General features: G+C 39.3%; 1 protein-coding gene across 1 annotated transcript in view; it reads right to left on the bottom strand.

Moving 5' to 3' along the window:
- Positions 1-1,044: 1,044 nt before the first annotated feature.
- SNX3 (sorting nexin 3) overlaps positions 1,045-21,763 on the bottom strand; it is a 44,628-nt gene continuing 23,909 nt past the window's right edge. The window contains exons 2-4 of the mRNA XM_003935940.4: positions 10,365-10,460; positions 5,046-5,170; positions 1,045-1,784 (exon numbers count right to left, since the gene is read on the bottom strand). Coding sequence (XP_003935989.1) covers positions 1,679-1,784; positions 5,046-5,170; positions 10,365-10,460 — 327 coding nt within the window. The 3' untranslated portion in view covers positions 1,045-1,678. The remainder of the gene's footprint in view (positions 1,785-5,045; positions 5,171-10,364; positions 10,461-21,763) is intronic.

The following is a 21,763-nucleotide window of genomic DNA, read 5'->3' as shown; positions in this document are numbered from 1 at the left end:
TCAAGCAATCCTCCTGCCTTGGCCTCCCAAAGTGCTGGCACTATAGGCACGAGCCACTGTGCCTTACTGAGAACCACTGCTTTAGAGGAATTATTTGGTTTTGCAGAGCTACCATTATTCTGTTCTGCATGCCCAAAACTGACAGCCTTTGACTTTACTAATTCTCTAGTTCACTGAAATAAAATTTATTTTGTTTAGCTTCATACCTTACTTTACAGTGATTGAAACGTCCAGTATTAGGGGACTGTGAAATAGTTTGAGCAACAGAAGGCCTGAGGGGCAAGTATGACTTCTTCCTGTGACTTCCATCTGCTTCGTGGACATCCTAGTTTGGCCAAGATCTAAGCATGTTTCCTTTTAAATGGACTGATTCATCTTCAGAGGAGCGCCTCTGCTGTAGGAGGAACAAATTTCTTTATCTTGGGATTTAACTCCAAGTCACAATGGATCCCCAAACCAGCAGAAGTTGTATAGACTCCAACCAGAAACCACATTCTGGCTGAAAGGTCTATGACTACAAGTTAGGCAGCAAGAAGTCATGGTCTCTTATCATTTTTACAGGTCAGGCTAGAAGATTGTGCCCTTCTTTTAAAGAGGATAAAGTGTGCCTACTACCCCAAACCAAATTAAAGAAAAAGCACAAAGCTGCTGACTAAGGAGAGTTATTATACCCTTGCTAAGTTTGTTTAAACAAGTCACTCAGTTTAACTAGGAAAAAAAATTCTTTTGAAAAATAGGAGGAATGGTATTGACTTATCTTTAAAAGTCCTTTTAATAAATGACTTGAGATTATAAAGCATTTTTCAAATATAAAAAGTGCTTCAAAATGATTCAGTAAGCCTTAAGGAATATATTTTTTAGCACATCGTTTTTATTGTTGTTGAAAATACCCCATTCAATGGGTGGAGGTATATTTGATATCACCACTGTTTAAAGGGAATGGAGTTACAGGAATGAGAAGTATATAATCAGTAAATAATCCGTCTCAACAAGTGACTTAAGTAGTCACTCAGAGAGAGCAAAGAAAAGCTGGAGGCAACACAATCAGTGCATATCAGAAATGCATTTTAATTTTTATTTGAAAACAACTTAAATTTTTAGACAAATGGTTTTAGTATATAAATTTGATTTTGTTTTTATACAGAATATAAAGATTTCCCTCATTAATCTTCCATGTGAAGGGTATTACAAGCCTGAAGGAAGATACTTTCTGCACACAAGTATGTATCTTATGTGTGCAGTATTGGAAACCAATGGTGTAGTGCTCCTACACATAAATTAGGTCAAGTGACACAGACACATTAAAAGGGGGAAAGAGAAATATTCTAGTTAATCAAATGCAAGAAGCAAAGAAGACACAAAAACTGTGCAAATAAGACCAAGCCAGCAACTTTAGTTAGGACACTGCAGATTACATTGGAATAACAGGTTTGTGAGGCTATAGTGTGCACCACATTAAAACAGCAAGAAAGAGCTATTCATATAGAAAGGCTGGAATGAGGGATTTTCACTAAAGCAAATTAACTTCTTGTCAACTGCCAAAACAAAACCGAGCATGAGTGTTAGTATACTGAAGGCATGTTATACCAGTTTCTGAGCAGCATGCTAAAAGTTAGAACTTCTTCACTGGTGCATATCAATCATTAATAGTCACGTTTTTGCCCCTTCTTGCCAAATTTCAGGCATGTCTTATTTTAGATGGCGTATAGCTTTTATCTATTATTTCATCTTGTAAAAACATGTGAAGACAACGTTCATTCTGTGCCAGAGGATGACCAGCAACCCTGAGAATAAAAAATATAAATTTAGTCCAACATTTTATACAAGGAGAGGAGTTCAAAACATACATTTTAAGGTTAAAAAGCATGTATAGGCTGGGCGAGGTGGCTCATGCCTGTAATCCCAGCACTATAGGAAGGCCAAGACAGGTGGATCAACTGAGGTTGGGAGTTTGAGACCAGTCTGACCAACATGGAAAAACCCTGTCTCTACTAAAAATACAAAATTAGCCAGGTGTGGTGGCTCATGCCTGTAATCCCAGCTACTTGGGAGGCTGAGGCAGGAGAGTCACTTGAACCCAAGAGACAGAGCATGCAGTGAGCCAAGATTGCACCGTTGCACTCCAGCCTAGGCAACAAGAGCCAGACTCCATTTCAAAAAAGGTTATTCTGGAGCTTAAAACAGGTTGCTATGAGCTGAGATCGTGCTACTGCACACCAGCCTGGGCAACAAGAGCAAAACAAGCATGTTATTATTATTTTTGAGATGGAGTCTCGCTCTGTCACCGAGGCTGGAATGCAGTGGCTGATCTTGGCCCACAGCAACCTCTGCCTCCCAGGTTCAAGTGATTTGGTGCCTCAGCCCCCCAAGTTGCCGGGACTACAGGTGTATGCCACCATGCCCAGCTAATTTTTATCTTTTTACTGGAGATGGGATTTCACCATGTTGGTCAGGCTGGTCTCAAACCTCTGACCTCAAGTAATCAGCCCACCTCAGCCACCCAAAGTGCTGAGATTATAGGCATGACCCACCATGCCCAGCCAAGAAGCATGTATAATTTACTAATAAGTATCATTCTGGGCTGTCCATAAAGCTATGCACTATCAACTAATGGCATGTGTTCTTTTGTTTGGTTCACAACTGTAATTTAAAAAACATTAATCCAAACTTTTCACTGCTTGTGGCACATGTACCCAGTTAGCTTCTTTACATATTAGCTGGTGTTTTCATAAGAAACTTAAGTGAATTTTAACGTTAAAAGTGAAACATGTCAATGGATCCTAATAATCCTTTTTTTTTTTTTTTTTTGAGACAAAGTGTTGCTCTGTCACCCAGGCTGGAGTGCAGTGGTGTGATCTCAGCTCACTGCAACCTCTGCATCCCAGGTTCAAGTGCTTCTCCTGCCTCAGCCTCCTGAGTAGCTGACTACAGGTGCGCACCACCAAACCCCACTCACTACTTTTTGTATTTTTAGTAGAGAAAGGGTTTTGCCATGTTGGCCAGGCTGATCTTGGAACTCCTGACCTCAAGTGATCTGCTTGCTTTGGCCTCCCAAAGTGTTGAGATTACAGGCGTGAGCCACTGCACCTGAACAGAATCTATTTTAAAGAGAAGATACAGGATTGGTGTTAGAAATACAATGAAGTTCAACAAAAGTCCCAAATAATTAAAAAAAAAAAAAAAAACAGGCGCCGGGCGCGGTGGCTCAAGCCTGTAATCCCAGCACTTTGGGAGGCCAAGGCGGGTGGATCACAAGGTCGAGAGATCGAGACCATCCTGGTCAACATGGTGAAACCCCGTCTCTACTAAAAGTGCAAAAAAATTAGCTGGGCATGGTGGCACGTGCCTGTAATCCCAGCTACTCAGGAGGTTGAGGCAGGAGAATTGCCTGAACCCAGGAGGCGGAGGTTGCGGTGAGCCGAGATCGCGCCATTGCACTCCCGCCTGGGTAACAAGAGCGAAACTCCGTCTCAAAAAAAAAAACAAAAAAAAACAAAAAAAACAAAAAAAAACAGGCACAAATATCCACGTATTTTGTTTGTTTCTGCCTGCTTAAACCCAGACTGGGCTACCAGACTCCTATTTGAGAATTAAAAACCATCTAATATAGGCCAGGCAGGGTGGCTCATATTTGTAATCCCAGCACTTTGAGAGACCAAGGCAGACAGATCACTTGAGTTCAGGAGTTCAAGATTAGCCTGGCCAACATGGCAAAACCCTGTCTCTACTAAATACACAAAAATAACCCAGACATGATGGTGTGCACCTGTAATCCCAACTACTCAAGTGGCTGAGGCACAAGAATCACTTGAACCTGGGAGGCGGAGATTGAGCCACTGCACTCCAGCCTGGGCGACAGAGCAAGACTTTGTCTCAAAAAAAAAAAAAAAAAATCTAATATAGTACTGCCTTTTCCAAAAGGAAAACAAGTCCATAGACAATAAAGACTGAGTACTACAGTAGATAATCAAGGGCTCTGTGTAACCCTTTCTCTTCTGTTTACCACTCATGAATCTTCAAATCACTAGATAAAATTTAAAGTGTAAGCTCATATTACCATATCCTGTAGGATTTGGTTTACTTCTTCTAGCTTAAGGCCAATGCACAATTACAGTGAAGTCTTTCTTGGCATAAATCTTTGTATCACTTTGGCTTTCTATTACTTTAGAAAATAGCATTTCAAATGGGAATAAAATGAAAAGCTAAAAATACTGGTTTGAGCTTATCAAGAGTTTCTAAAGTAAAAGAGAAACAATCCTAAGTCTTCTCAACATTTTCAAAAGAATACATTTTACCATGAGAATTTAAAACATGCGCCGGGCGCGGTGGCTCAAGCCTGTAATCCCAGCACTTTGGGAGGCCGAGGCGGGTGGATCACGAGGTCGAGAGATTGAGACCATCCTGGTCAACATGGTGAAACCCCGTCTCTACTAAAAGTGCAAAAAATTAGCTGGGCATGGTGGCACGTGCCTGTAATCCCAGCTACTCAGGAGGCTGAGGCAGGAGAATTGCCTGAGCCCAGGAGGTGGAGGTTGCGGTGAGCCGAGATCGCGCCATTGCACTCCAGCCTGGGTAACAAGAGCAAAACTCCATCTCAAAAAAAAAAAAAAAAAAAAAAAAAAGCACCTTTATACAAGACATGCTGATAATATCTCCAACTGCAATCAAACAAGATGATTGCAAATATATTGTAAGTTTTATTGTTCATGCTAGAACATACTGTAAATCAGAATCATAAGTAAAACTGTGTTTTTTAAATGCTGTAATTTTAAATGTAATTTGCATAAATTAACCAAGAAAAACAAATACAAAACTTAGGTCAACACAAAGATGTTCATTTCAATCACTCAAGAGTGTTAATATTTATCACATGATACTCAACTTGTCAGATACTTTTACTTTGTTTAAATGATACGAAAAGTCAGGAAATGGCTAAAAGAAAAGGCAACAGTGCAGTTTAGCTTAACATCTAAACTACAGCAGTCACTTAAAGTAGTCTCAAAACATACTTCACTCCTACACTTTGAGGAATGGGAAGCACTTACTTGTTTATAAACTGCTCCAGCCCTTGTTTTCTTTCCTCAATAAAATTGTCATCAAATATTCCATCATCGCCTCTAAAAGGAAGCTGACGCAAAAACGCTTTCCCAGGGAGCGGGGGGACTACAACCTAAAACATGAAGACAGAAAGTTCTTGATCATGCTGCCCGGGTTGTGAAAATTTATAGAGCACAACATGAAGACAAAGCATGTTCTCACTATAAAAGCCATTACCCGGTCAAACTATTTTAAATATAAAAGAGCAAAAAATACACTGAAAAAAGACCAAATGTTTTGAAGACAAATGCAGAATAGACCATCAGACAAAAGCTCCTCAACTCAAAGGCAGGACCCACAGTTTATATCATTTTTCTCGGCCTTATCAAAGCACAGGTATACAAAGAGAACACTCCCAATACTGAAATAAAGGTTACCATGCCCCTCAGACACTTGTGATGCCACTTGGAGAAGACAATGCCTTATTGCAATGCACACTGCAGAGATCAAAATCAACTCTCAATTAAATGAAGAAATGTTAACAATGTTCTCACTGCACCATGGTTCGATAAGAATTCTGGTTTCTTCAACCTCTTACCATCTGCATGTAGCCTTTCCTACTTGTGTTTGAGGTGAAGACAAAATATCAATAACTCTAGTTGTCACTCTTCTGTTTCCTAAATTGAGAAATAAGTCAACTTTCTCCCAAATGCCCTATCCTGCCGTCTTTTCCCAAAGACTTCCTGTTTCTTCCTTCCCACACTATAGGAAGATCCCAAATTGTCCCTTTCAAGCCTAACCAAGGGTCAACTCCTGCTGATCTCTCCCTTCTGGGAATTAACTGGAGCTCAAATATTATTCTGGGCTAGGTACAGTGGCTCACAACTGTAATCCCCATATTCTGGGAGGCCGAGGCAGGCGGAGGGACTGCTTGATGCCAGGAGTTCAACACAAGCCTGGGTACATGTTTACAAAAATAAAAAAACTTAGCTGGGTGTGGTGGTGTGATCTTGTAGTCCCAGCTACTTAGGAGGCGGATGTGGGAGGATGGCTTGAGTCCAGGAGTTTGGGACTGCAGTGAGCTAAGAGCACGTTGCTGCACTCCAGCCAATAAAAAAGTTTAAATGAAATGATAACATTTCATATCATTTAAACAAACTAAAAGTATCTGACAGCGAGATCTCGTCTTCAAAAAATAAAATAAATTTTTAAAAATGTTATTCTGGCCGGGCGAAGTGGCTCATGTCTGTAATCCCAACACTTTGGGAGGCCAAGGCAGGCAGATCACCTGAGGTTGGAAGTTTGAGACCAGACTGACCAACATGGTGAAACCCCATCTCTACTAAAAAATACAAAATTAGGGGGGTATGGTGGCATATGCTTGTAATTCTAGCTACTTGAGAGGCTGAGGCAGGAGAATCTCTTGAACCCAGGAGACGGAGCTTGCAGTGAGCCAAGACTGCACTGTTGCACTCCAGCCTAGGCAATAAGAGCCAGACTCCGTCTCAAAAAAAAAAAAAAAAAAAAAAAAAAAGAAAAGAAAAGAAAAGAAAAAGGTTATTCTGGAGCTTAATATACTTGTTTTGATACTATTTTTGTATTGGCGCGCTTTCTTGTGCATTTTCTTTCTTGAGACAGGGTCTTGCTCTGTTTCCCAGGCTGGAGTGCCATGATATGATCATGGCTCACTGCAGTCACAACTTCCCTAGACTCAGGTGATCCTCCTCCATCAGCCTCCTGAATTAGCTGGGACTCTACAGGCTCATGGTGTGCCACCACACCTGGTACTTTGGGAGGCCAAGGCAGGAGGATTACTTGAGTCCAGGAGTTCAAGACCAGCCTGGGCAACATAGTAAAACCCCATACTTATAAAAAAATTTTAAAAATTAGCTGGACTCAGTGGCTCATGCCTGTAATTCCAGCTACTTGGGACGCTGAGGCAGGAGAATCACCTGAGACCAGGAGTTGGAGGATGTTATAGTATGCTATGACATGCCACTGTATTCCAACCTGGGCAACAGAGCAAGACTCTGTCAATCAATTATCAATCAGTCAATTTCCTAACCATCTGTCGTTTGTATATAGTGAGTTATAAATCTTTATTCCCTAATAGACAAATATTTCAATTCCATTTGCTAAATTCCCTTCCCACTTAATGACAATGTTATTTTTGTTATGAACTAAAATCCCTATAAATACATGGGTCAAAGTCTAAACTCTATTACATTCCACTAATCCATTTGCCCAACCTAAAGCAATATATACGGCATAACAGTGTTTTCATCAGAGATGAACCACATGAGATAATAATGATGGTGCCATAAGATTATAATGGCGGTGAAAAATTCCTATCGCCTAGAGATGTCTTGACCTAGGATATTATTGTTTATTACTGTAGGCTTTATTCACATTACACTGAAATTTGTAATTTATAAATTTATAAAATATTTTCCTTCAAAAATAAATTAACCTTAGGTTTTTAAACTTTTTATTTAACTTTTTGACTCTTGTAATAACACTTAGCTTAAAACACAAACATATTGAACAGCTACACAAAAATATGTTCCTTATATTCTTACTCTTTAAGCTTTTCTCTGTTTAATTTTTTTTAACTTTGTTAAAAATTAAGTCAGAAATTCACATAATAGCCTAGGCCTACATAAATTTTCTTATATTCCAGTATAACCTCAAAGTACTGAGTGTTATTTATGTTTTCATTCACATTCACTCACCACGTGCTCACTGACTCATCCAGAAGAACTTCTAATCCTGCAAGCTCCATTTACGGTAAGTGCCCTATACAGTTGTACCATTTAAAAAATCTTCCACACTGTACTTTTTACCGTATCTTTTCTATGTTTAGATGCACAAATGTTTCCCACTGTGTTAAACTGCCTATAGCATTCAGTACAGTAACATGCTGGATAGGCTTGTAGTCTAGGAGCAACAGGCATACCATATAGCCTAGGTGTGTAGTGGACTACACCACCTGGGTTTGTGTGAGTACACTCCGTGATGTTTGCACAAACAATGAAATCGCCTAAGGATGCATTTCTTAGAATGTATTCTCATCAGTAAGTGCCACATGACTATACCACACTGTTTGAATTACTATAGCCTTAAGACATGTTTTGATGTCTGGCATGACAAATACCTGCTGCCCACTATATACTTTTTTTGGTCATTCTTGAGTGACCTAAATTTTTAAAATTCTGATTCTAAAGCTCATATATAAATCTGCAAGTTTATAGACAGCTCTACTGAAATTTCTACTAGAAACTTATGAATTTATAAATAAGTTAGAAAATACTCTCTACTTCATGCATGTCTCTACTAATATGTCACCTATGAGTGAGGTCTTCCCCCTTGTGCTCTCTATGAGAGTGGCTCCTCTGGCACTTCCTACTCCCCTTAATTTTTTTTTAGAGCTTCCCATCTAACATCTATATATTTTACTATATTTCTCCTGCCTTCTCTTCAACCCCCACTCCAATTTACCTAATAGGATATAAGCACTGTAAAAGAGGGGACCTTAATTTGTTCACAGCTCCACCTATAACACCTAGAACACAAAGAATGAGCTCTCTAAAATGTCTGTAAAATAAACGAATCTTTAAAAGCAAAAATATTCCAGACAAGGAATAGAGTATTACTTTTTTTTTTTTTTTTTTTTTTTGAGACAGGGTCTGGTTCTGGTGTCCATGCTGGAGTCCGGTGGCGACACTGTAGCTCAATGCCTCCTAAGCTCAAGTGATCTTCTTGCCTCAGCCTCCTGAGTGCTGAGGCTATAGGTGCGTGTCACCATGCCTGGCTAATTTTTGTATTTTTGTTAGTGACTGAGTTTCGCATGTTGCCCAGGGTGGTCTCGAACTCCTGGGCTCAAGTGATCCACCCGTGCTGGCCTCCCAAAGTGCTGCGATTATAGATGTAAGCCACTGCACCTGGTCCCTCTTTATTTAGGTCTTCTTTTGTCTTTCAGTAAAGTTTTAGAGCTTTCTTAATATGAATTTTGTATTTCTAGTTTTATTCATATTTAAACATTTTGGAAGAGATGGGGCCTCATTATGTTGCCCAGGCTGGTCTTGAACTCCTGGGCTCAAGAGGTTCTCCTGCCTCAGCCTACCAAAATACTGGGATTACAGGCATGAGCCACCATGCCTAGCCTCCATTACAGTCTTGCTGGAATGCTATGATTTGCGTATGTTGTGCTCATATCCAGCCACTTTTATCTTAAGCTAGAAATAGAAGGAAAACGTCCTTATTAAACTTGAGAGATAAGTACAAACTAGCCTTCATCTAGTTCAGGACTCCTACCATACCCACTTCTTTCTACCTACTTTCTAGTCACAAAATAACTTTTCATCATTCTGAGCACTCTATGCCTTTCCATGACTCCTTGCCTCAGATGTCATTCTGAGGGTAGGGCTGAAATGAGAGACATCAGAGTGAGACCTTGCTTTAATTTATTTTGAAGCCAAAGCTACCAAATTCTCTTCCAAGAGATGAGGCATGTAACAATGTTTTAAAATTGCAGTCAGCAACCAATTAGTGGATCAATAAATGCTAATCTGAAGAATATCAGCACATATCAAACAGTGAGGTCATTACTGTTTTATGAAACCTAAGTTACATGAACATATGTGTGATTAAAAAAAAAAACTTGGCTGGGCGCGGTGGCTCACGCCTGTAATCCCAGCACTTTGGGAGGCCGAGGCGGGTGGATCACGAGGTCAAGAGATTGAGACCATCCTGGTCAACATGTTGAAACCCCGTCTCTACCAAAAATACAAAAAATTAGCTGGGCATGGTGGCACGTGCCTGTAATCCCAGCTACTCAGGAGGCTGAGGCAGGAGAATTGCCTGAACCCAGGAGGCGGAGGTTGCGGTGAGCTGAGATTGCGCCATTGCACTCCAGCCTGGGTAACAAGAGCGAAACTCCGCCTCAAAAAAAAAAAAAAGTGTCAGTAAAACAAAATTGGAAATACACTGACATTTATAAAATGTATTGAGGAAGAGAAACTTGGCAACGTGTGTGGAGACGGGAAGATGAAATAGAACGATGAGGGAAAGGAAGGAAGTAATAGCAAGAAGGTTCTAAGAAGTGTTATTCAAGCGTGAGTCAGCAAAGACCCTGACTGGGCCAAAGTAGACAAGAGAAAGAGTTGTAAGGAAAAAATTACAGTCTTCCTATATAAAATGACATCGAACTATTTTTTAAAAATCATATTTGCTTGTACCCATTTTATTCAAGATCACTTTCCTGAGAAGTATTAAGCATTAAAACTTGGAATGGTTTGCTTTCAAGTTGCATTACAAATCATTCTTACCTTGCTCTCTCTTTCTAATTCACTTCGCAGCCATTCAAAGTCACTGTATCTTCTTCTAACAGTAGATTCTTTCAGCTTGAAAATAGGAAGATTTGTCTGAAACAAAAAAAGTTACTCCTAAATTGAGCACATTATGGAAAATTCAAAATAATGGGGCGATGGGGGATCTAGGCTCGCAACTTGATGACATGGCAAGCTTGGTTCCCTTAACAAAAGAAATCGGAACTTTTTTTTTTTTTAGACAGAGTTTCGCTTTGTCACCCAGGCTGGAGAGCAATAGCATGATCTCAGCTCACTGCAACCTCCTCCTTCTGGGTTTAAGTGATCTTTCTGCCGCAGCCTCTAGAGTAGCTGGGAATATAGGCACCCGCCATCATGCCCAGTTAATTTTTATCTTTTTGTAGAGACGGGATTTCACCATGTTGGCCAGGTTGGTCTTGAATTCCTGACCACCCGCCTTGGCCTCCCAACATGCTGGGATTACAGGTGTGAGCCACTGTGCCCAACTAAAATCAAGACATTTAAAGATGACCTTTTATCCATAACAAAATAAAACTTTGCTAGTTCTTTTTTTTTGAGACAGAGTCTTGCTCTGTCACCCAGACTGGAGTGCAGTGGTGCTATTTCAGCTCACTGCAACCTCTGCCTCCTGGGTTCAAGTGATTCTCCTGCCTCAGCCTCCTAAGTAAGTGGGATTACAGGTACCCGCCACCACGCCTGGCTAATTTTTTTGTATTTTTTGTAGAGGCGGGGTTTCACCAAGTTGTCCAGGCTGGTCTCAAACTCCTGACCTCAAGTGATCCACCAGCCTTGGCCTCCCAAAGTGCTAGGCTTACAGGCCTGAGCCACTGCCTGGCCCAGTAGTTCTTTAGAAGTATGTTATTTACACAAGAATATAACTTTTAAAATGTACCTTTTGCCTGCAGGCTTTTGGATGTCTTTCTGCCTGAGGTTATTTGCATAAATGTAGGTCATTTTAAAATTATTAAAGTGAGCTTTAAAAATGTCAACTAAGCAGGGGTGAAAAAAGGCTAGCTCTTGACTATCCTCCAGCTTAGCTAGTACCTCAGCAAATAGTCCTCATAGTGGAAAGATACCTTACACCTTTTAATTTCTAAAATTTTATTTTCTTGGTGCTCATTTATTATAGCAAAACCCCAACTTATGTCTCAATGCCTATCACTGCCTATTGATGTAGAAATTCTTTTTCTTCCCCCAGAGCACAGTGCCATTACATTGCCCAGGCTGGATTTAAACTCCAAGGCTCCAGCAATCCTTTCACCTTAGCCTGCCGAGTAGCTGGGACTGCAGGGTCTTGACACTGTGCTGACTCACTTACCTACTTTTAAATGAAAACAAAATCTTTTGTTATGAGAAGTAGATTAGATCTTGCATAATAAAAGGCACACATAAAACATTATTCTTAATAACCTTCTAAAAAATGACAAAAAGAGCAGGCAAAGCGCTGCATGCAATGTCTGTGCCCTTACTGCTAGTAGGAAGTTAACTCATACTAGACAGATCAGGCTCATAAACCCAGAACTTTAAAGGCAGAGGGCAAGTTTTAGAAATGAAAACAAGTAACACTCAGTACTTTGAGGTTACACTGGAATGTAAGAAAATTTCTGGAGACTTTGTTCTTTATAAGATTGCAAAGACTACTTGTTGCCACTTCAGTCAACTTCTAAATTTGAAAAAGTAACAAGAAAGATTTCTATTATCTTTTACTGGATCCCCTTTAAAGAAAAATATGCTACGCTGGGCACAGTGGCTTCTGCCTGTAATCTCAGCACTTTGGGAAGCCAAGGCAAGCGGATCATGAGTTCAGGAATTTGAGACCAGCCTGGTCAATATGGTGAAACCCTGTCTCTACTAAAAATATAAAAATTAGCCAGGTGTGGTGGTGGGCACCTATAATCCCAGCTACTCAAGAGGCTGAGGCAGGAGAATTCCTTGAACCTGGGAGGTGGAGGTTGCAGTGAGCCGAAGATTGTACCATTGTACAATCATTGTACCTGGGCAACAGAGTAAGAGACTGACTCAAAACAAAAACAAAAACAAAAACAAAAAAAAAAAGAAAAGAAAAAGAAAAAATATGTTACCAAATCCAAAAAAAATTAAAAAATGGTTTATGACTAAAGATTATTAGGAGTGGTATGACTAAAGACTAATACTGATATCAGACCAGTATTTTATCATTAAGAATAGATTTTAGGCTGGGCACGGTGGCTCATGCCTGTAATCCTAGCACTTTGGGAAGCTGAAGAGGGAGGATTGCTTGAGGCCAAGAGTTACCAGCCTGGTAAACATAAGAAAGATTCCATCTCTACGAAACATAAATTTACTGGGCATGGTGGCTTGTGCTTGTAGTCCTAACTACTTGGGAGGCTGAAGTAGCAGGATCTTTCAATTCCAGTCAGGAGATCGGGAACTGCAGTGAACCATGATTGTACCATTCACTCCAGCATGGGAAACAAGCGAGACACTCTCTCCAAAAAAAAGAAAGATTTTATTTTATTTGAGACAGGGTCTCACTCTGTAACTGAGGCTGGAGAGCAGTGGCATGATCATGGCTGGCTAAAGTGACTCCTCCCACCTCAATCTCCTGTGTAGCTCAGACTACAGGCACATGCCATTACATCCGGCTAATTTTTGTACTTTTTGTAGAGACAGGGTTTCACCATATTGCTTAGGCTGGTCTTGAACTCCTGAGTACAACCAATCCATCCGTATTAGACTCCCAAAGTGCTGGGATTACTGGCATGAGTCACTGTGCTCAGCCAGAAAGATTTTAAAATGTGCATAATATCGAAAAGTTTGTAGGAGACAGAAATGACCTACAAAATAACTAATGCCATACCCTACCAAAAATACTACTCAACACTATATACTCTTAGATTACATTCTATCTATAATTCAGACTTTAAACTAATTAGCACAGAATTTGCATAGAACTGCAAAATGTTTTACAACTGGAAGAAAAAAGTTAAGTGCCACCTGAAGGAAAGACTGGCATCCTACTGTGTATACAGGGGCATCATCTTGTAATATTCACTACTAAGAAAATTCTACTTACTTGTTAAGCTTAATGCCACCAGTAAATAGCTGTCATTCAGCACAAGAAAAGCTTTTTATTCGGGACCTTAAATCGATTTTGTAGTGGTCTCAATTTTTTCCTAAGTGTATTAACTTCTCTATGTTGTATACCTTATAGCTTAGAATTTTCAACAAATGCTACTGGGCATAACAGTGTATAGGTTTCAAGCATGAAACCAAATCTCATAAGAGATTTAAAAGCACTTGAATTTTCTTTCCCAGGTAACCACAACATTTGTTCATTGTATGACTAAGGAAAAAATTGCACCTAACAAGACTCTTATTATACTAAAAGTCAAGCTTGTATTTAAAGATGCTGGCTTGTTGTACAGAGGGTATTCTCATTCCCCACAGGGAATAAAATTAGGTCCCCTGGAGAGCAGAATGATAATTCCCAGAAAGAAAGCACTGGATTATTTCTCTCTGATTTCACCTATTGGCTTTTTAACCAAGTTCACCCTTCCGCATTAAAATATTAAGTCTTTATAAGTGTCTAAAGATAGAAAGGCCTTTACAGAGTTGAGTGTTTTCTGCAGGTGAGATTTTACATTCTGAATTCCCTCCTCTCAAATTACTTTACAAAGGGGATTAACTGCTCTCTTTATTCAATATGTTAAGATCAAGCTTGTGAAAAGAGTCCCCTAAGAATTTTCATACTTCTGGGTACGGAAGTCTATAAAGTTAATCTCTGAAACAACATATCAAGCTTACAGGTACAATGTTGAGAGAACAGTGCCAATTCAGCTCATTTTACCTTCCATTTTCCCTTTTGAACTTTTGACACAATCATGATTATATCTGATTAACTCTAAAAGAAAGGGGGGGGGCAAGGGGAGAAAAGTCCTTTTCCTTTTATGATTAACTAATAGTTTGATAGATTATATACTTAAACAGGATCATGATTACTTAAGAAAGTTCTTTTAGTTTTTCTTAACTGGTTATTTCTCTTTTTGTATGAGAACTGCTTTAAAGTCACATCAAGAAATTTGAACATCACTTGCCCATTACATTTGCAGTGGTTAACTTAGCCTGTTAAACATCTTCCTGATCATTACAAGGACTTTTAATTCAATGTAACCGATCAAAATAAGTAAGTGAAAAATGCGGGTTTTCTTCTTCTTGTTTAAGGTACTGAACTATCACTGCTGAAACTCCTGTGATTGGTCACCTTCAACTTATTTAACTTTTATAAAATGACTGAAGGGAGAAGAGGTTTTTTTCCTACAGCTTCAGGAGAGAACTAAACTATTATTTACTTATCATCTATATAAGTGCACCATGCTAGATAAGGGAGAGTCACTATTTATAATGATCAATATAATGCAGACCTGGCCCTTACAAAACATATACCAACCAAGGAGGTTAGAAAACAAGCATATAAAAAGTTGAATTTCCAAGGTTAAAAATGTGACAAACTGGCTGGGCATGGTGCTTCAAGCCTGTAATCCCTGTACTTTGGAGGGCTGAGGTAGGAGGATTACTTGAGGCCAGGAGTTCGAGACTTGCCTGGGCAACGTATGGAGACCGCCTTCTCTGCAAAAAAATAAAAAATTAGCTGGGCAGGCTGGGCACGGTGGCTTATGCCTGTAATCCCAGCACTTTGGGAGGCAGAGGTGGGCGGATCACTTGAGGTTAGGAGTTAATAGTTTACAAGATATAACTCAGCTACAGATCAATCAGAAAAGCTATCTAGAATGTAGGACATATAAAAAGTCTCAGACTGGGGGTGGTGGCTCACACCTATAATCCCAGCACTTTGGGAGGCTAAGGCAGGTGGATCACTTGAGGTCAGGAGTTCAAGACCAGCCTGGTCAACAGAGTGAAACTCCATCTCTACTAAAAATACAAAAATTAGCCAGACGAGGTGGCACGAGCCTGTGATCTCTGCTACTTGGGAGGCTGAGGCAGGAGAATCATTTGAACTCAGGAGGTGGAGGTTGCAGTGAGCCGAGATCATGCCACTGCACTCCAGTCTGAGTGAGAGTCCACTTCAAAAAAAAAAAAAAAAAAAGCGCTTCAGAACAATGTATCATATAGTATGATACCATTTGTATAATATAAAAAGCATGAAGCCTGCCACCATGCCCGGCTAATTTTCTGTATTTTTAGTAGAGACGGGGTTTCATGTTGACCAGGCTGGTCTTGAACGCCTGACCTGGTGATCTGCCTGCCTTGGCCTCCCAAAGTGCTGGAATTATAGGCGTGAGCCACTGTGCCTGGCCTCCTTTCCTTTCCTTCCTCTCTCTCCCTCCCCTCCCTCCCTCCCTCCCTTCCTTTACAGACAGAGTCTCCCTAAGTTGCTCAGGCTGGTCTTGAATTCCTGGGCTCAAGGGATCCTTCCACTTCGGCCTCCCAAAGTGCTGGGAGTTTAGGTGTGAGCTGCTGTGTATGGCCAGCCAGGACTCTTTTTTGTTTTTTTGTTTGTTTTTGAGACAGAGTTTCACTCCTATTGCTCAGGCTGGAGTGCAATGGCATGAGTGCAATGGCCTCGGCCAGGACTCTTTTAACACAGAGTTAGCCATCCTGTAAGACAGCTGAAAATGGTGAAAACAGTGTGAACTAAATGCAGAGAAGAAACAAGTACATGGTATATTTAGTATATAATTCTTGAATATTCTAAAGCATAGGAATGATGGGAAATAAAACTGCAAAGTTTAAACTGCATCTGAATGTGGGGCTAAAGTATCTACCTGTGACCAAATAAATATGCTTGAATAGGAAAATGATAGCTATGAACAGAAAAAATTGAACAGAGAAGTTACCACAGAAGTAGAAGACACAGATGAGCTGCATGTAGACTTAAGGGGTGGAATTAAGAACAGATGGCTCTAATTGACTCTCAGGTTTATCTGCTCTGAAGTGTATGGAAAAGAGTCAGACTACTGAGGCAAATTACAGCAAAAATCCCTTAAAGGTTTTATCTTGGATGTCACTTTAAATGCCCTAGATTTATCCAGAAAGAATGCTGACCTCTGAAATTAAATGAAAATCAGACTTAAATATTGTTAACTTACTTTAAGATGACAAAAACTTTTGAAATTTGAACGGCACGATTTAGTATTCTTTCACCCTAATATTCATATTTTCCCCCTAATTTTAAGAGAAGTTGATTAGTATCAGGCTGAGTATAAAGTGGAAGCGACAGTTTTCTTCCTAGTTACTGTTCATTTTATTTCTTAACAGGTGAAAGTGGCAAACACAACAATCTGTATGAAATAACAATTGTAGGAAATAAAGAAATATGTTATTTGTGGGAAATAATAATAGATCAGCCAATTTGGGCACAGTGATCACAGGTAAGACGGGAGACAAGCAAAAGTAAAGTACAGCATGGAGCGAGAACCAGAAAGTACAGCCTTCATCTATCTGTATAGGCATTTATTAGTAAATGCTGAAGAAGGTGTGTTTGAGTAACCTTGGACTACTTTAGACTTCAATTTTGCTCATGGAGTTTGAAAGTTTTGCCAATCACATTTTATTATATATCTGAAGCAAACACAGAGGCTCAAATAAGCTGGATAGCTCCCAAGGGTTCTATATAAGAAACTCAATATTAATAGTCACTTAAAGCTATGTCAGGGCCCAAACTGACATTTAAAGAGCAGAGAATTATAATTATTTGCATATCAAAACAGTTAAGTTGGTTGACTGGAATCCCCTGAGTCCATTATTCCACCCTCAAAATATGTCTTTGTTAATTATTTGCCAAATGCTAGTTAACTTGTTACCACTACTTAGTAACATTTATTTGGAAAACTATAAAATAGATCACCTATATTATCAAAGAAGACCAAAAAAAAAAAAAAAAAAAAAAGGGTCTCACAGAGTTGCTAAAGGTGGAGTACAGTGGCAAGATCCTAGTGAACTACAGGCAGAACTCAGGCTGAAGGGATCCTCCCACCTCTGGTTGTTTCTTTAGCCTTTAATCTAGAATAGTCACTCCCTGCCTTTTTGTCATTCAAGACACTGACTAATAGAGGTCATGCCAGCTATCTGAGCTACATTCTACATTTGGGTTTGTCTGTTTCCTCATGACCAGTTTTGTTATGCATTGTTGGCAGTAATGATGTTCCTAAATGGCAAGAATGTTGGAGGTTTCTAAGGCATCACATCAGAAAACACATAATGTCAGTCTGTCCCATTACTGGATCACTGGGTAAGGAGACGTCAGATTCCTCCAATAGTTATATTTTCCCCACCTTTGAATACCTTTTTCTTGAACCAGCCCTTCATAATACAATTTAATACCATTTAGAATTTGCCTGGCTAATTGAAACTTTCAAAACTATCAGAGCACAGAATAAATTCTTCTTCTAGGATAATTCACATTTTTAGGTGAAGTTATTCATCTAACTTTAACCATTAGGAGAGAGATTGCTTTACTGAAGGAAAGTTCCACTCCCTACAAAATACAGTGTGAATATACAGATGTGTAAGTACAGCATGTTCTCAATTTGTTTATTTAATACATAGAATTTTAAAAAGGTTTATAATCTACTTGGATATGTGTACTCTTCCTGGAGAAATCTGGGATAATGCTGAAGCTGCTGGGTATCTTGCTTTTCATTTGCAAAATGACAATCTATTTTGCTTAGCTCATGAAAAAGTGATGAAATAATTACAAGATCCTGGGACATTCAAAGAACTAGAAAAGAACAACAATAAAAACCCGAAGAGAATTATTCAATGTTATTTTGTTGCTGTCTGTTTGTTACAATATACCAGGAACTAAACTGCAAAGTGATAAAATGTTAAAAGAGATACGTGTATGCCGGATACTCTTAAATTACTATTTTTATAAAAGATAAAACAGCCATTTTCCACAAAAAGTATTACTAAGCACTCAGGGTAAGATCATCAGGAATCTAAATGGACATTATATACTAAGGAAAAGATTTTTGAAACCATAATATAGAGGTCTAAAACAAGCGCTCCCTTCAAGTCTAAGCACAGGAAACTACCGCATTATTGGTCTCCAAAGAGGTAGGTCTTATACACTTACACAGGCTGACCTATTAAAGTCAGCAGCCCACAGACACCCTATATGTTACCTGATTATCACTGATAGCCAAGCAGAAAACCAAGCCCCAAAATGTGATCACCTGAATATAGCTTAACAATAGATATTAGAAAAATGTTTACTAGGTGTTTCTAGTATTTCTTCAGATAGTGTCACGTGTACATTTGAAAAGAGACTGGCAACAACATCAAAAGTATACTCAATAGGCCATACTCTATTCAACCAATCCTAAGAGATGTAAATGGATGCCTCACTACAGTTCTCATTAAACAGCTGCATTTCTCCAAATATCTACATCTAGAGATAAAAGATAAACTGAGAAGTGCTTAAGCTATTACTTCGCCCTTCAGTACTTCTGATACCTGTTTTACCCAATCTGGAACAGCATGAATAACCAGAGATATGGTTTATAACCTAGATGAACTCTTAATAAGGCTGAGAAGAAGTCATTTAAATGGAGAATAAGCTTTTAGTCCAGAGAACCTTTGAAATGTAGATTGTCACTAAGCCAAAGTATTTAGTTTCTTTCTTTCTTTAAAAAATAAGGACGTGGCCTTCCAGTGATACAATTCCTCGTTATTTAAAAAGAAGTATCCTTTATGGTATAATTTCCAAAGCAGTAGAGAAGAAATGATCTAGACTACCTTAAATGCATAAACCAAGGCATTCCAGATACTTTTCCTACATTGTCAGTATTCTTCATTTGTGAATTAGCAACAAGACTCATTTGTGAGCTCACACAAGGTTTGTAATGAGAAATCTTTAATGAAATTGTGCAGTAATAATTCCATTGTAAAGGAAAATTCATTCATAACAATTCATGAACATTTACATAATTCTACAGGCTTATGCTGATAGAAAACTGTCTACTAATAGTCTAACACCTTTTTTTGGACAATCTTTAAAATGCAAAACTATTTTCTCTATCTTCTCAACTTGTCCAATCCTAAGAATCACACTCCTCAAGTGACACCAACAAGAAAATCTCTGATCTAGGGTGGAATCTAACCAACAGTATTTTCAAATGATTTTCAAGTGCAGCCAGGGTCAAGAACTGCTGCCCTAGACTTAAAAAAAAAGTGAATGAGGGTTAGAAACTTGGGAATCTGTACAATCACCAAGAAATTCTGGTTTAGCTGGGACAGATATGGATAATAACATTTTACCTCTTTAAGGATAGTGATTTGGAATAACACTGTGACAATGGAGTGTAAAGTATTATAAGTAAAACTATGATGTGGAAACCAGTTAAAAAATATTGGTTTAAGAAGCTCTGTTCAGTAAGTACTCATATTTTCTAAGCTTTTACATACAGAGCATCAGGTAGCTATGGACTACAAGGATCTCAAGACATCCTCCTCAAGGGTTGTATTTACATTAGATTTATAGTGTAAAATGGGGGATGGGGAGGAGAGAGTGGAATACTCTTCCAAGATTCATTACATGTAGTATTCACAACCACAATTTATCACATAGCTCTTTAATGTTTGGATGAAAGGGTGGAGACCAGTATTTGAATAATCAGGGTAAAAATAAAATATATAAAAAACATATACATGTGACAGCTGGGTGTGGTGGCTCAAGCCTGTAATCCCAGCACTTTGGGATGCCGAGGCGGTTGGATCAGGTTACCTGAGGTCAGGAGTTCAAGACCAGCCTGGCCAATATGGCAAAATCCGTCTCTACTAAAAACATAAAAATTAGCTAGGCATGGTGGCACACACCAGTAGTTCTAGCTACTCGGAAGGCTGAGGCAGGAGAAGTCCTTGAACCCAGGAGGCAGAGGTTGAGGTGAGCCAAAATTGTACCAGTGTACTCAAGCTAGGAGACAGAGTGAGACTCCGTCTCAAAAAACAAAACAAAACAAAACGCATATATATGAATAGAGTGAGTTTGCATGGTGGACTTATAAAAGATATCCTTACAATTAAAAAAATAATAATATGGCCGGGCGCAGTGGCTCATGCCTGTAATCCCAGCACTTAGGGAGGCAGAAAGGGGCAGATCACAAGGTCAGCCTGACCAACATGGTAAAACCCCAACTCTACCAAAAATATAAAAATTAGCTGGGCATGATGGCACATGTCTGCAATCCCAGCTACTCAGGAGGCTGAGGCAGAAGAATTGATTGAACCTGGGTGGCGGCAGTTGCAGTGAGCCAAGATAGTACCATTGCATTCCAGCCTGGACAACAAAGCAAGACTCTGTCTCAAAAAAAAAAAAAACCTACATATTCATTTGTAGATATTCCATTTCAGCATATAGCCTTTTAGATTTTTTACATGTAAAAATCTTATTTTTATTAAATATATTATCAGCTTCTCATAGCATTAACATGATTATATACAGACAACCCTGGGTGGGAGCCTGTGTAGTACAATGATTAAGGGCACAGTTCTAGAACTAAAAAATCTATTTTTAATCTGAATTCCTGCATTAACCACCTATCCAACTCTGAGCAAAATGCCATGGATGAGAACTAGATAAAGCCTTGATACAGATCCAGGGAGTTTAAATATTTTCCTTAGGATAAACCCTAAAGGTGAAACTACTAGGCCAAAGACTGTAAGTTAAGTCTTCAAGTTGTCCTCCAGAAAGGCTACTTTGCTGTAGAATGAGAAGGAACACTGCAGTAGTAGTAGCTACTTTGGCAACCTACAGTAAACCATAACACTCAGTATTTAAATATCTTTCTGTATCCTCTCTGACACTGGCTTGGCCATGTGACTGCCTCTGATCAAACATTTGTGTATTGCAGCCTGTCTCTTAGAACATTTGTTCATAAAGAGATTCTTGGGATCCTGTCACCGTTATTCCGTGAGAAGTCTAGCTCTCCCCATGAAGGAGAACTGAGGACCTGATCTACATCCCCATCTGAGCTCCCAGCTGGCAGCCAGCCATATGACTGAGTTATCTCAAAAATAAGTCCTCCAGCCCCAGTCAAGTGGCCCCACAGATATCAAGCGGAATAGAGACAAGCCATCTCTTCTAAGACCTGACCAAACTGTAGAATTGTAATGAAGTGAATATTTAATTGTAACTGTTTTCAGTCACCAATTTTTAGGGTTTTTACACAGCAATAATCAACTGAAGCAATAATCTGACTTTGGTAGAATTATGCTAAACAAGCAGCAGATTATGAGAGGACAGTATTTCATCTCTAAAAACTTGGTAACTCAAAAGTAAATAGACTTGGGCCAGGAGCAGTGGCTCACACCTGTAATCTCAGCACTTTGGGATGCTAAGGTCGGTGAATCACTTGAGGTCAGGAGATCGGGCCTAG

Source organism: Saimiri boliviensis, chromosome 4 (genome assembly GCF_048565385.1).
Source record: "Saimiri boliviensis isolate mSaiBol1 chromosome 4, mSaiBol1.pri, whole genome shotgun sequence".
NCBI lineage: Eukaryota > Metazoa > Chordata > Mammalia > Primates > Cebidae > Saimiri > Saimiri boliviensis.
Note: the sequence above shows the minus strand (reverse complement) of the source record. Positions and strands in the feature narration are given on the sequence as shown.